The 15,100-nt window shown below is 43.2% G+C and overlaps 1 protein-coding gene across 1 annotated transcript; it reads right to left on the bottom strand.

The window, feature by feature from the left end:
* Positions 1 to 3,114: 3,114 nt before the first annotated feature.
* On the bottom strand, positions 3,115 to 8,483 carry nppc (natriuretic peptide C). Its single transcript, XM_035799216.2, has 3 exons — positions 8,263 to 8,483; positions 6,517 to 6,809; positions 3,115 to 3,564 (listed from the first exon to the last, which is right to left on the bottom strand). Exons 1-2 carry the CDS (start codon positions 8,353 to 8,355, stop codon positions 6,540 to 6,542), a joined length of 363 nt encoding a protein of 120 aa, XP_035655109.1. The 5' UTR covers positions 8,356 to 8,483; the 3' UTR covers positions 3,115 to 3,564; positions 6,517 to 6,539.
* Positions 8,484 to 15,100: the final 6,617 nt, after the last annotated feature.

Here is a 15,100-nt window from a genome sequence, read left to right as displayed (position 1 = left end):
TCTGGGCTCTGGCTGGGCCAGTCATTGGCATTCAGAGACTTGTCCCGAAGCCACTCCTGCATTGTCTTGACTGTGTGTTTAGGGTCGTTGTCCTGTTGGAAGGTGAACCTTTGCCCTAGTCTGAAGTCCTGAGCGCTCTGGAGCAGGTTTTCATCAAGGATCTCTCTGTACTTTGCTCCGAACCTGATTAGTCTCCCAGTGCCTGCCACTAAAAAACATCCCCACAGCATGATGCTACCACCACCATGCTTCACCGAAGGGATGGTGCCAGGTTTCCTCCAGACGTGATGCTTGGCATTCAGGCCAAAGAGTTCAATCTTGGTTTCATCAGACCAGAGAATCTTGTTTCTCATGGTTTGAGAGTCTTTAGGTGCCTTTTGGCCAACTCAAAACATGTGCGTTTTCCTGAGGAGTGGCTTCCGTCTGGCCACTCTACCATAAAGGCCTGATTGGTGCTGCAGAGATGGTTGTCCTTCTGGAAGTTTCTCCCATCTCCACAGAGAAACTCTAGAGCTATGTCAGAGTGACCATCGGGTTCTTGGTCACCTCCCTAACCAAGGCCCTTCTCCCCCAATTGCTCAGTTTGTCCGGGTGGCCAGCTCTAGGAAGAGCCTTGGTGGTTCCAAACTTTTTCCATTTAAGAACGATGGAGGCCACTGTGTTCTTGGGGACCTTCAATGCTGCTGAAATGTTTTAGTACCCGTTCCCAGATCTGTGCCTCGACACAATCCTGTGTATTTATTCTACCCTTGCAAAAGAGTCCCCTTCTTAGCAGATTGATAAAACCGGTACAGCTAGTTACTGTTGTGTTGGAGGATAACTTATTGCCACTGCTTCGTAGGTACAGTAATAGTGACTGAAATTAGTAAAACTGAAATATAGAATGAAAATAACAATGTGTATGAATGAATATTAGGCTTCATTGTATTTGTATACATGTTCATAAACACAGAAATATGCAGCATTATGTATTAAATCGGAAGGAAATAATTCTCCAAAACATGACAAGATCAAATGCACTGAACATATATTCATTCATGTGGCTATCAAGATTCATAAATATCATTAAAACAATAAGCTGTACAAAATATCATCATGAATTGAATGTCAAATATGTTATGATTAATTTTACTTACAGACAATGCTTCTACAAAATGATAGCAAGAAGGATGGAGTTTAATAACGTCTGCAGCTCCACAGAGTGACTTTCACCATTTCGGAACGTAAACAATTCTTCTTCTACAAGGTTCAGCACATTAAACGAACAACACACCTCGACACAGGACAGTGGCCCCCAAGTGGTCAACAATTGGAATTACATGATCGCCTAAAGGAACTCAAACCCAACTATAGGGGCCAGAACAGTATTTGTTTATTATACTGTATCTAATAGATTTACTAAAATATATATATTTTTTGCAGTATCATTATTGGGTAGTTGTGTGCAGATTGCTGAGGATTTTTATTTATTTAATCAAATTTAGAATAAGGCTGTAACGTAACAAAATGTGGAAAGAGTCAAGGGGTCTGAATTATTTCCGAAGGCACTGTACATACTTTCTCGTCTTCTTATCTCAATTTCTTGTGTGTTTTTATTCTACTTTGTAGTGTAATATTTGTATTACTGGTATTGATTACTGCATTGTTGGGTTTAGAGCTTGCAAAAGAGGCATTTCAATGTACTTGTGCACGTGACAATAAAACTGGAAACTTGAATAAGGTGTCATTACAGACATCTCTTATGAGTCAGGTTGAGTCACAATTAGGTTGAGTCACAGTTAGGTTGTTCTTGCCCTAGAAACTACTCATAAAGAACAGATGGCTGATTAGAATACAGTAAACTGGTGTCCTAGATTTATATTACACAACCCCAATGACCATCGACCAACATATTATTCTTCTGAGTGGAGAAATTAAAAGCACTGTGTCTTACAATTTCCAATACCGCCCTAGAAACAAGACCATGGCAAAAACTGAGGAGCAGCTCATTAACCAAGAATAGGATGTCCTTTTCCCATGTATCCCCTTTCCTCTTAATTAAATAGGAACAAATCAAATTAGGGGAGAGCGTCACTCTTACACAGAACCTCCACGCTCGTCTTTTCATAGTGACTTCTCTGCAACACATGGATTCCTATGTAGTCTGTAACTAAAATAAATGTACCATGAGATGAGAGACCATGATGAGATGGGCGGATGGTGTTGATTACATCAAGCATTATGGTAAATACAGTAAATTGATCACATGTATTGCTATATATTCTTTGAAGGGCTGTCCATTTTGACATGTTCTAGATCATACCCTTCAAATGTTTCTGTCAGGGAGTCAGTTATCCATTTTCAGTGGTCTCTGATTGCCTTATAGCTCAGGCTCACTGGCATACAGCTCATGCACCTGCACAGTTGGGAGAATTCCACATTTATTTTCTCACTGCTGCCCTCTTGTGTTTAAATATCACACTGCTGAACACTTTCCTGTGTTCAAAATTTAGTTATGTTTGTCAAGAGCTGGTTGCAGGGTTGTGTTCAATAAGTACCAAATGGAAGAGAACGGATTGAAATAGGGACTTCTCCAATAAGAATTATTATTATTTTCATTTTTCTCCTGTAAAAACATTTCAAAACGTTAGGTGTCGTGTGTCCTAATGCTCAACATCCAGGTGATTCATACGGATATCTCTGCTGTAGATGTTCCAATGAATACACACATTCACATGATTGTAAAAAGGAGCTCCCCTGCATACATACGTGACCCTCATGAGGATTAATGAGGATATCCAAGCACTCCAGCCTGACATGTTAAAAGCTGTTTGCAGCTTAAGAAACAACAGTTGACTCCGATGATGAAACTGTTGAGAGGAAGCAAGTTATGTATACAGTATCTATATTTGCCATTTGGACTTGCCTAACAGTTTGTGTTCTTGTATATCTCTGTCCATTCACTTGTCCCTCTTAATAATAAAAAGAGAATTTACAACAGCACTCACAGAAGAGATTTGTTGGCCTATGTAAGCGGTTCACTATCACGGAACAAAGCCACAGCCTCAGACTCCCACTGAATAGAGCCCTAGACATGGTTTCCCCATATACAGAAACTGGAAGGAGACTCATAAGTGCATGGAATGTTTTTTTTTTAATCATTTTGAAAACATGTACAACTGTTTAGGACAAAAAAAAAGGTTACAAACAGAATTGACCTGCAGTTTGCATCCATTTCAAAATGTTGCATAAATAAAACTCATATTTATAAATATCTCTTTTATAAACATATAAATAGTTTTTAAAACATAAATACATTTATGCGGAATGAAAGTACACGAATGTACAGCAGCAGCGACAATATACAGCTTTGCGGTTTCTAGTTTTTCCACCCTTATCCGCCATTTTGTATTGTGTGTTGGTCTTTATGTTATACATATGTATTGGTTTTATCATTGTTGTCTCAGTCCTTGAATATGTTGGTCATGGTGGCTTTTCGTACCAAAAATCGGTCACTTTTTAGGTAATTTTCCTCAGGCGAGGACCAACTTAACCCAAGTTGTCCGAACCCATCGTCTGAATGCTCTGGGAAGAAAGAAGAAGAAAAGACCTGGTTAGATGGATTTGTTCACAGAAGCCTCTAAATAGATGGATTTGTTCACAGAAGCCTCTAAATAGATGGATTTGTTCACAGAAGCCTCTAAATAGATGGATCTGTTCACAGAAGCCTCTAAATAGATGGATCTGTTCACAGAAACCTCTAAATAGATGGATTTGTTCACAGAAGCCTCTAAATAGATGGATTTGTTCACAGAAACCTCTAAATAGATGGATTTGTTCACAGAAACCTCTAAATAGATGGATCTGTTCACAGAGATGGATCTGTTCACAGAAACCTCTAAATAGATGGATCTGTTCACAGAACCTCTAAATAGATGGATCTGTTCACAGAAGAGATGGATTTGTTCACAGAAACATCTGTTCACAGAAACCTCTAAATAGATGGATCTGTTCACAGAAACCTCTAAATAGATGGATTTGTTCACAGAAGCCTCTAAATAGATGGATCTGTTCACAGAAGCCTCTAAATAGATATGGACACAAATTATAGCCGATCACCTGTCAGTCTCACTAAAACAAACCCTCTAACTAAACAGTCTCAAAGCACACCTCTGCTCCGACCAACCACTGTCCAGACCTAGTCTCTCACACAATCCTTAATTGACTGCCCAATACTCTGCTCATCTCTCACTTCTCACATTAAAGTTAGTAAAAGGAGGAAGAGAGGTGTCTGCCCAGGAACCATACACACTTAGTCACATACTGTATAGACAGTCTGTGAGCCACAGCGTACGCAAGGCACCACACCAGCCCCCCGGCAGGATTTCACTGTTAGCCACACACAACCACATGAAGGCCAAGCACCCCTTAGCGTGATTCACCTGGTTTCCCCATTGCCTCATCCTGCATACCGCCCCTTTCATGTTCTGCTTTTCTTTCTGAGCAAAAGGGAAGGGTTTCCTGGAACATTCCTCCTAGGGTGCTGTGTGTGTGTGTGTGTGTGTGTGTGTGTGTGTGTGTGTGTTACATGTTTTCTGTGAGTGTGTCCATCTACAAAGAGAGGAACCTGCTCTCTCTCTCTCTGTAGGTGTTCCTCTTCCTACCCACTAGAGACTGGTCGATGACCTCATAATTGTCCCATAATCCATTCTGCATTACCAAACGGCCTTTGGCCTGACTCTGAGATCTACTGTAGATCTTATTGTCAGGCCAAAGGCCATTGATAAAGCAGACTGGAGTGTGGGACAATTATGAAGTCATTGATTATGTCCTCATCGTGTTCACATATGTCCCATTAGGCTTTCAGCCAATAGCTATGATTACTTATGACGATGTCCTGCAATGTGTATGGACTCCCTAAGGCCAATTTGATCACTTCCCACAGACTTGGAACATTTCAAGAGGGGATTTGTGATCTCATTCTACGGGGCTTTTGTACTCAACACAATGTTCTGTTACAGCATCAGTGGGACACATCGTTATGCCCTCTCCCACTGTCCCACACAGGAAAGACAGATAGCACATAGATGGACTGCTTGTAAAAGTCCATTTGCAGGTGATTGGTCATGATTTCAATCAAGAAGCAGATGCATTTGTAGGTCTCTCCCTATCCTTCTTCCTAATGCAGTCGTAACCAGATGTGTTTGTATTAGTCAGTAGGCCTAAACCAAAAGGATTAGTCTTGAAGGATGTATCCCTACTCTGAATTTTGAGGTCAGGCATGTGTCTTGCACAGATAAGAGTCTACCTGTGCAGAGCACCTGTCGCTTTGCCCTCCCACACGCCAAGTGCCCTTATTGGTGGTGGAATATTTTTTTTGTATTCAGTTTTGTCTGTTGTTCTGCCCGCAATTAGTCGTGACGTCGTCAAGTTTGCCACCCATACCCGTCCGTTGGTGGCCTGCCCTGTACGGTGCTCGCATGCCCAGAATCCAAACATGCATGGCTTGAGATGTGGTGACCGGTCGATCGTGTGTAGCTAGCTACTTAGTTTAAATATTAACAATATTGCCACAATATTGCCAATATGCCACAGCAGCATAACATTTGATTGACACTGAACAACACTTAGATTTACATAATCATCCATATTGGATCTGGTTGGCTGCTACGCGACACAGAGAGAGGCAGAAAGACAAAGAGGAGCCGTTGCATCTACGACCTTCCTATCCAACTCCATCCCTTCTGTCAGGAGTTGCACATGTGTCAGTGCAGCAGTGGCAGCATAGGTAGTCTGGACTCTAGCTAACAAGCCACTATGAGTTAAAATAGCATGAATACTAGGCTATATTATGAAGTCGTTATTTAACCATTTGAGAGCATTGAAGATAAGTCACAACATTCTAACATTTTTTAGCATAGGCCTATTTATTTCCGCATCAACACACTCGTCACAAATGCAAGGTAGTTACAGTGCCTCCTAAACGCATGATTTACATCGGCAAGAGGGTGGGCTATCAGCGGATCATTGATGTTGATGAATGTAACTCTGCTAGTGAGCTAGCTTGATTTTTTTTTATGAATATCGAGAAATGAATGATGAACGTATTTGTATTTTATTTTGAGGACCTGCCCCCTGAAAGGTCTTTGCACCTTCCAGGTTGAGACATTGCAACCTGTTGCCAGTCTGACGTGCTCACAGGGGGCCACATCATCACCTCCACGAGCATACATTAAAGGTTAAATAAATAAAAAACATGGGTATTTACTGCAAACTGTTCAACGCTTTTACAGTCTGTAGTCTATGGGTGACTCATCTGAAATTCTCACAGGAGTTACATTGGGGATGTTGTAGTAGACCCATAGAACGGTCCTCAAATTAGGTTGTTTTCCAATGGTCTTTAAAATATATATATATCATTCGCCTTTTTGTCTCCCATCCTAAATTGGTGGTGATGTACGTTCCTCCTGATTTAATCACATGATGTGCAATTGCGCATGGAGAAAGGGAGATAGCGTGAGAGGTTAGGTTACTTACCAACAAGTCTTGATATGCCTTCTCTAACAGCCCATGCCGCTAATGGTGCCTATCCTGTCCATTTTGTGTCCGAAGCAGCCGCTCCGGGCCGCGGATCCTTTCTTGGTGTTTGATTTGTGTCTCCGTGCGCTGGGCTGGTCGTTCAGCAGTCGCGCCCACATGGCCTTGGCGCGAGTGTCCATGCGCAGGTCTCGCAGCAAGCGTACCCGGGAGCGCACTTTTTCCAGCCTCTGCTCTCTCTCGTCCGACGCCATGAACTCCGACAGTTCCTCCCCCAGCAAACTTCTGAGAGACTGGGATACAGAAACAAGAGACACCCGCTTTAGATAATACATTCTATATGGAAACGACTTATGTAAGCACCTGTCAGCAGATTGCGCATCTGGGAATGATTCTGATTAACGACAAATATGCGTATTCGGGACATAAATGGCCTACTTCGGCAAGCAGTAAACTCACTATCCTGCACTTTTCCCGACACTTTTTGTTTTCAACTGGCCTTGTAAATATATTTATGTTCCATATGAAACCTTTGCTCAATTATAGGTTACATCTAGTAATGTCAGTGCTGTCTACACTTGACTCGCGTCGGGAGGAACCAAAAGACAGTAGCTACACGACGAGTTCTGACCTAAGTTAGATACTGAATAGAAATCACATAAAATGCTGCAATTAATTGGCCCGTCCTTTGAAACCAAATCCTGAATTTGTGTGTGGTGTTGCGTTTTAACACATGGGAAACGGTGTGTAGCCGTTCTAATTGCACATTCGTTGAATAAAGCGACAAACACTGGTGAGAAATGAGTCTCCCAGTCCCGGGGATTATCGGATGCAGCTGGAGAGACAGGTGCGCATGCAGTAGAATACCCACTCGCACAGACGTCAGTTCAACGTCTTGTTTTGATTTACATTTGGTTGAGTTGTCAACTAACTTGAATTCAACGTTTTTTTTTAACCATGTCGTTGTATTTAGGTTTAAAGTTGGGTAAAACAATTACTAAATTCCCTTACATTGAAGGACATAATGATTTTTGTTGTTGAATTATTTGCGCTATGAGTCTCTCCTGATGGCAGATGCGCCCTTTCAACGGGTGGGAAAGGGATGTTATCTGGTTTAAAAAACACGTTTTCAAAGATATGTAAGATTGACTTAGTAGCCTATTGAAGGCAACCAATATGTATGTTACATGTAGGACGCGCAAAAGCTCATTTGGGTAGTCTACATGTAAAGGTCACTGTGTCCTCGTATCTTATGTCCACTCGAGCGCTTCTCAAGACGCGCGCTTGGGTACCAGCATGAATATAGTCAACCGTATGCAATTAAGTAGCCTAAGTGGCTGTAGTTTCACCGTTGAACACAGTATCTATCCATATATCGCCCTGATCGTTTTAAAAATAAATAAAAAAGCAAGCCTTTCCTTCCAGTAATAGCCTATGCGTACGTTAATTAAGAAAGATACAAACCCCCATCTTCAATATGAGCGGTGTAATGTAAATGCAATGGTCTTAGTATAGTATATAGTATAGCCTAGGTTATATATATGATACATGGCCTTTGATAGTATGCATACCAATATATACATTCCCAGTAGTCTATACACTTGCATCAGTTGTTGATGCTATTTGGGGAACCGTAATGTGAATAATATTAGTTAGCCTATAGCTGTGCACCATGCAAATATATTTCTCCAAATAATCGCATTCCGCTCACAAATTACAGCGCGCACATCAATGAAGTGACCTCACCTTCTGTTGCGCCGGTGTCAGAGGCTTCGCCCCTGTCCGCAGTGAAAGCAGGGTGATCATAAGTCCACATGCCACCAAATGTGAGATGTTCATTCTGACAAGTTTTTTGTTGTAAAGGATTCCTCTTTGGCGAAGTTCAGTATACGATAAATTATATTGGTTCTCTGTCTCTGCGTCGGTCTTTACTCCAAGCTTCCCAAGTGCTACTCTAACTCTACGAATTACTACTCACGGCTTTATAGCCGGCCGCTGGTGATGTCATGACAACCTGCGTAATGGTCTTCCTTCCCCCTCCCTCTTGTACCTTGCCAATTTCGTTTTTTTTCCTTCTGCATAGGCCTACCTGCGTAATCTATTGAGGTTCGCGTCATGCTAATTTATGAATTAAAATTATATCTACACCGGTCATTATGGCTTAAATTAATGAAATAAAACAAAAAAACAATTACATTACTGTATCACCACGACTGGTTTGCCACCAAAACAATACTTAATTGCTTTGCTTGAAAAGGAGAAATGATATGCAATTCACAAGTGTAGCAGTGTGGCATTGGCAGACACATGATACTCTATTAAAATGCCAACCACCCACCGCGAGGAAATGAGGTTGGACAATGAGTTCCAAAGAAATCAAGACCTGACTTGTTAAATGCAACAGATTTTGTGGGGAATGATAAACCCACTCAATAACGCAGAATGGGGGTTATCAAACACCATTCCAAAAGATGTTCTGTCTTGGTAAATAAATGTGTATTTTTGTTTGGAATGATGTATTCGTTGGTCAGCTGTATTTTCTATTGATATACATGAACTCATAATAACAGATAGGCCTATTCAGCCTGTGCACCAACATGTGAAAAAAATAATGAATAATGCGTAACTTTAAAACACGAGTGTCTAAAACTTGAATTCAAAAGATCTAGGCAATTACAACGGCTCCAAACTCCTTGTAAATGAGAATTAAACTGAACTTTGGTGGGTTGTGCGTCGTGTGGACCTGCTGTAGAATTGTAGCCTAATATGCGCTCTCTGATAGGCTGTTTCCTTGGTTATTGTCAGTAATTGGTAGATATTAGACGATACTAATGCTCATTTACTTTATATCAATGCATCCATTTGGGCATCGACCTGGGGGACATGCATGGGTTTAGTCTGCCGTGCGATTCCCATGCAACTACAAGCATTACGTGTGTGTGCCTGCTGTCCTTATAACGTGTACTCTAACCCGTCAGTCATGATCAAAAGCCTATGGTTCATTCGATTTGTCGAGCGTGTCAGACCCCACAAACATTACTGATGCGACAGAGATAACATAGCGGAGCCCAGGTGAAGATGCTCCGTTTGCCTATGCGCCCTTCCGGTTAGGCTCAGGCAAATTAAATGAACCATGGTCAAATCTGATACCAATGTCAAGGATGTAATTCAGAAACAGACATTTTAAATGATTCTCTAACACTTTGTCATGAAGGAAACACGTTGTCTTTCGACATCTGCAGTGCGCGTTTCTCTTAAGAGCAAGTTGCCGCGCGCTTGACTTCAGTAATGCATGGTCGTCGATTGCAAATGCAGCGAAGAAATGATGCTGTGTAGATGTGAAACACTTATTCAACTTTGCCCGACCTACATTAAAAGATGTGGACAAGGCAAAAGTTCCATCGACGAGCAATATGATACAATTTGGAGAGGTGGCCTCGCGCTACGGCGCATTCTGTTGAAGCACTTTCTGTTTTAGACCACAGAGTGGCACTATTTGCTCTCTCGAAATACCAAAGGACTAAGCATTCATTTCCCAAAATAGGTCCTTTCCTTACTGTATTTACGATTGCTCTTATTCCTGAGATAGGTAGGGTCCTAGTCCTGAGAGTGGTAGAGTCCTATTCCTGAGAGTGGTAGAGTCCTAGTCCTGAGAGTGGTAGAGTCCTAGTCCTGAGAGTGGTAGAGTCCTAGTCAGTGCATGGGTAAACTCACTGGGGAAGCAAGGCACTTAACCCTAAATTGCTCCAGTGTCACTGTACAACCATGGCTGACCCTGTAAAACAACACATTTCACTGCACCTCTCCAGTGTATGTGACAATAAAACCTCTTTACTTTTTACAATAACATTCAACCCAATACATTCCAGTACAACCCCAAACAACGCAATACAACCCCAACACAACCCAACACAACCCAACACAACCCAATACAACCCCAACACAACCCAATACAACCCCAACACAACCCAATACAACCCCAATACAACCCAACACAACCCCAATACAACCCAACAAAACCCAATTACAACCCAACACAACCCAATACAACCCCAACACAACCCAATACAACCCCAACACAACCCAATACAACCCCAATACAACCCAACACAACCCCAATACAACCCAACACAACCCCAATACAACTCAACACAACCCAATTACAACCCAACACAACCCAATACAACCCCAAACAACGCAATACAACCCCAACACAACCCAACACAACACAACAACACAACAATACAACAACACAACCCAATACAACCCCAACACAACCCAATACAACCCCAACACAAAATACAACCCCAACACAACCCAATCCAATACAACCCAACACAACCCCAATACAACCCAACACAACCCAATTACAACCCAACACAACCCAATACAACCCAATACAACCCAACACAACCCAATACAACCCCAACACAACCCAATACAACCCCAACACAACCCAATACAACCCCAACACAAGTCAATACAACCCCAACACAACCCAATACAACCCCAATACAACCCAACACAACCCCAACACAACCCAATTACAACCCAATGGGTTACATGTCCAATGTTTATTTTACTCGTTTATTTAACCCCTGGCACATCATACATGACACAGAAGGCTGGAAGCACAGTCTCAGCCGCAGAGCAATGCCCTGGGAACAGTGGGTTAAGTGCCTTTTTATTTTACCTTTATTTAACTAGGCAAGTCAGTTAAGAACAAATTATAATTTACAATGACGGCCGAGGAACAGTGGGTTAACTGGTCTAGGAACAGTGGGTTAACTGGTCTAGGAACAGTGGGTTAACTGGTCTAGGAACAGTGGGTTAACTGGTCTAGGAACAGTGGGTTAACTGCCTGTTCAGGGGCAGAACGACAGATTTGTACCTAGTCAGCTAGGGGATTCAAACTTGCAACCTTCCGGTTACTAGTCCAACGCTCTAACCACTAGGCTACCCTTACCACTCTCTTGCTGAAGGGCACAACTCAGTAGGTGGCACCTGAAGATTCTGATGCCAGCAGCCGTCCAGCTGCCAGCTCCCTCTCACCAGATTTCTCAGCCCTGGGACACAAACAGACAAACATCCAGTAACTGTCCCATCTCTCTAACCTTGAAGCTACCACTGCCACCTAAGTATATTTAGTATTCAGCTATGTATACATTATTCAGCTATACAGTATTCAGCTAAACAGTATTCAGCATACATTATTCAGCTATACAGTATTCAGCTAAACAGTATTCAGCTATACAGTATTCAGCTATACAGTATTCAGCTAAACAGTATTCAGCTATACAGTATTCAGCTATACAGTATTCAGCTAAACAGTATTCAGCTATACATTATTAAGCTATACCGTATTCAGCTAAACAGTATTCAGCTATACATTATTCAGCTATACAGTATTCAGCTAAACAGTATTCAGCTATACATTATTCAGCTATACATTATTCAGCTATACATTATTCAGCTATACAGTATTCAGCTATACAGTATTCAGCTATACATTATTCAGCTAAACAGTATTCAGCTATACTGAAAAGAACCTGTTCCTGTCACCATCTTACTCACTCTTAGAGAGGAAAATCTACTTCACTCTGGCATGCCCCCCCCTTCTCTCTCCCACTCTTTCTTCCTCATTGAAATCCAGGCTGGAGCTAGACAGAGCCCCCATCCATACCACCCTGAATGAGAAAAGCTGTCACCAATTACACCCAACCAGGCAGCCTGGTCTCATAGCTTTACATCTACTATGTTACGTCTACCCCTAAGTCCAAGTTTAACCAGTCCAGGTTGAAACAGTCCAGGTCGAACCAGGTACAGTTTGAACCAGGTCCAGTTTGAACCAGTGTAGTTTGAACCAGGTCCAGTTTGAACCAGGTCCAGTTTAACCAGTCCAGGTCGAACCAGGTCAAATTTGAACCAGTCCAGGTCGAACCAGGACAAGTTTGAACCAGGTCAGGTTGAACATGGTCCAGTTTGAACCAGGTCCAGTTTGAACCAGGTCCAGGTCGAACCAGGTCCAGTTTTAACCAGGTCCAATTTGAACCAGGCCCAGGTTGAACCAGGTCCAAACACTTGGTCTCTTGACAAAAATCCACATATACAGTGTAAATCGGCTTTGAAGGTGGACTCTGATGGATTCGGACAGTGCTCCTAGCCACGGCTTGGGTGACACACCGTGGTCGGTGATGACGGTATCAGCATGCTTCAGGGGCGTACCCCCTGAATACCTGCCAAATATTGTCTATGACAAAGGGCCATTGTGGAAAAAGAGAAGGTTGGTCTGGAACCAGGCCGATCAGAGTTGAATATTCCCTGTCAACAGGTGGTGTGGAAGCGCTCATTGTCGCCTATCTTCATGCGCCAACTGGAGGGGTTATAATACTCTCTGCCGGCCAGTGAGCAATAAGAGCGGACATGTGGTGTTCGTCTACACGAACGACTACATTTCTGAGCGGTCAGCTCCATCACGAGGTGACAGTGGGAGACAGGGAAACAATCAAAGGGGTTCTGGACCTGGTTGAACATGGACTGGTTCAACTACATATTCCATGCTCCTTTGCAGTTTCAGTGGCCATGATGGCCCTAGAGCAAGCCACAGAAGCCATGTTTTTGTTTCCCGCGCTTTGAACGGACAGACGCAAGCCACACTCAGCCTTCCTATGAACTAATGGAGGGTTTCAGCGGTGGCTCATTCTGGAAAATCCCACTCACTCACCGGCTTCCTAGTGTGAGAACTGGGGGAGCTCACTGATTCTCATGGAAGGAGAACACTCAGTCAAATTCATCAACAGCATATGCCTCGTAAACACAGTGCTGATCCAACAACACGACCAATGTTCTCTCCAAACCTACTCTTACCTCATGTTGACCTGTTTTTTTTCTTCTCTCAACATTTTTATCCCGAGTGGTGCAGCGGTCTAAGGCACTGCATCTTAGTGTTGTCCAGGTTAGGGTTTGGCCGGGGGTAGGCCATCATTGTAAATAAGAATTTGTTCTTAACTGACCTGCCTAGTTAATAAAGGTTAATATATATATATATATATATATATATATATATATATATATATATATATATATATATATATAAAATAAATAAATAATAATCCACCAGCTATTTTATTTTGACATTTTAACAAGCGAGGGACACATGTTTTCGCCATGCTGCAAATGTGGTGTCATAAGTTTTTCTTGTCCTCTTCTTCCTCTTTGCGTATATATTTTAATGATGTTACAGATTTTTTCCAATGACATTATGACGAAGACTTGGGTTGAGTTTGATTATTACCATTTTTTTCTTCACCACAAAAATTTTATACGCTTAAGTTTTCAGCTTTTATGTGGCCGAAAAAAAATTATGAACCAAACTGGTTTGCTGCAGGAACCTATGCACATGCTGCCAGGGGAGGGCAATGTAGTGTTCTGCTTCCCAGTAGTCTTTCTCTGCCGCTGCATCAATAAGTGTCCTCCTCTGGGGTTTGTGAAAGACAAACTACAAGGCTGTTACGGTCCTATAAATAACAGTTTATTACATTTGGGTATTTTGCACAGTGCTGCTGCTCTAAAGGTTAGGGGGAAGGAGGGGAGGGGGCTGCGGCTCTAAAGGTTAGGGGGAAGGAGGGGAGGGGGCTGCGGCTCTAAAGGTTAGGGGGAAGGGGAAGGGGAAGGAGGGGGGCTGCGGCTCTAAAGGTTAGGGGGAAGGAGGGGAGGGGGCTGCGGCTCTAAAGGTTAGGGGGAAGGAGGGGAAATGAGGGGGAAGGGGGCTGCTGCTCTAAAGGTTAGGGGGAAGGAGGGGAGGGGGCTGCTGCTCTAAATGTTAGGGGGAAGGAGGGGAGTGGGCTGCAGCTCTAAAGGTTAGGGGGAAGGAGGGGAGGGGGCTGCTGGCCTTAAGCTTAGGGGGAAGGAGGGGAAGGGGGCTGATGCCATTGAGAGGTTAGGGGGAAGGGGGCTGATGACACTGAGAGGTTAAGGGGAAGGAGGGGAGGAGGCTGATACCACTGAGAGGTTAGGGGGGAGGAGGGGAGGAGGCTGATACCACTGAGAGGTTAGGGGGAAGGCGGGGAGGAGGCTGATACCACTGAGAGGTTAGGGGGAAGGAGGGGAGGAGGCCGATACCACTGAGAGGTTAGGGGGAAGGAGGGGAGGAGGCTGATACCACTGAGAGGTAAAGGGGAAGGAGGGGAGGAGGCTGATACCACTGAGAGGTTAAGGGGAAGGAGGGGAGGAGGCTGATACCACTGAGAGGTTAGGGGGAAGGCGGGGAGGAGGCTGATACCACTGAGAGGTTAGGGGGAATGAGGGGAGGAGGCCGATACCACTGAGAGGTTAGGTGGAAGGAGGGGAGGAGGCTGATACCACTGAGAGGTTAGGGGGAAGGGGGCTGATGACACTGAGAGGCAGCCTGCCATGGTGAGGAGGAAGGAGAAGAGGGGGCTGATTGGTGCATTGGGGTAGTTCCACATGAAAGCCAGTGGGGATACGGATGGAAGAGCCAGAGGTTTCAACTTTGTTGTAATTCCATAACCAAACGTCATAGTTACATTTGAACATATTTCATAAGCAAACATGACGGAAACGG

The sequence above is a fragment of the Oncorhynchus keta genome, chromosome 22 (genome assembly GCF_023373465.1).
Source record: "Oncorhynchus keta strain PuntledgeMale-10-30-2019 chromosome 22, Oket_V2, whole genome shotgun sequence".
Classification (NCBI taxonomy): domain Eukaryota; kingdom Metazoa; phylum Chordata; class Actinopteri; order Salmoniformes; family Salmonidae; genus Oncorhynchus; species Oncorhynchus keta.
Note: the sequence above shows the minus strand (reverse complement) of the source record. Positions and strands in the feature narration are given on the sequence as shown.

Excerpts from the sequence above, each read along its gene's own strand:
- nppc (XM_035799216.2), bottom strand. The coding sequence starts at position 8,355 with ATGAACATCTCACATTTGGTGGCATGTGGACTTATGATCACCCTGCTT. Across the intron at positions 6,810-8,262 it reads TGACACCGGCGCAACAGAAG|TCTCTCAGAAGTTTGCTGGG; the intron begins GTGAGGTCACTT and ends TCTGTATCCCAG.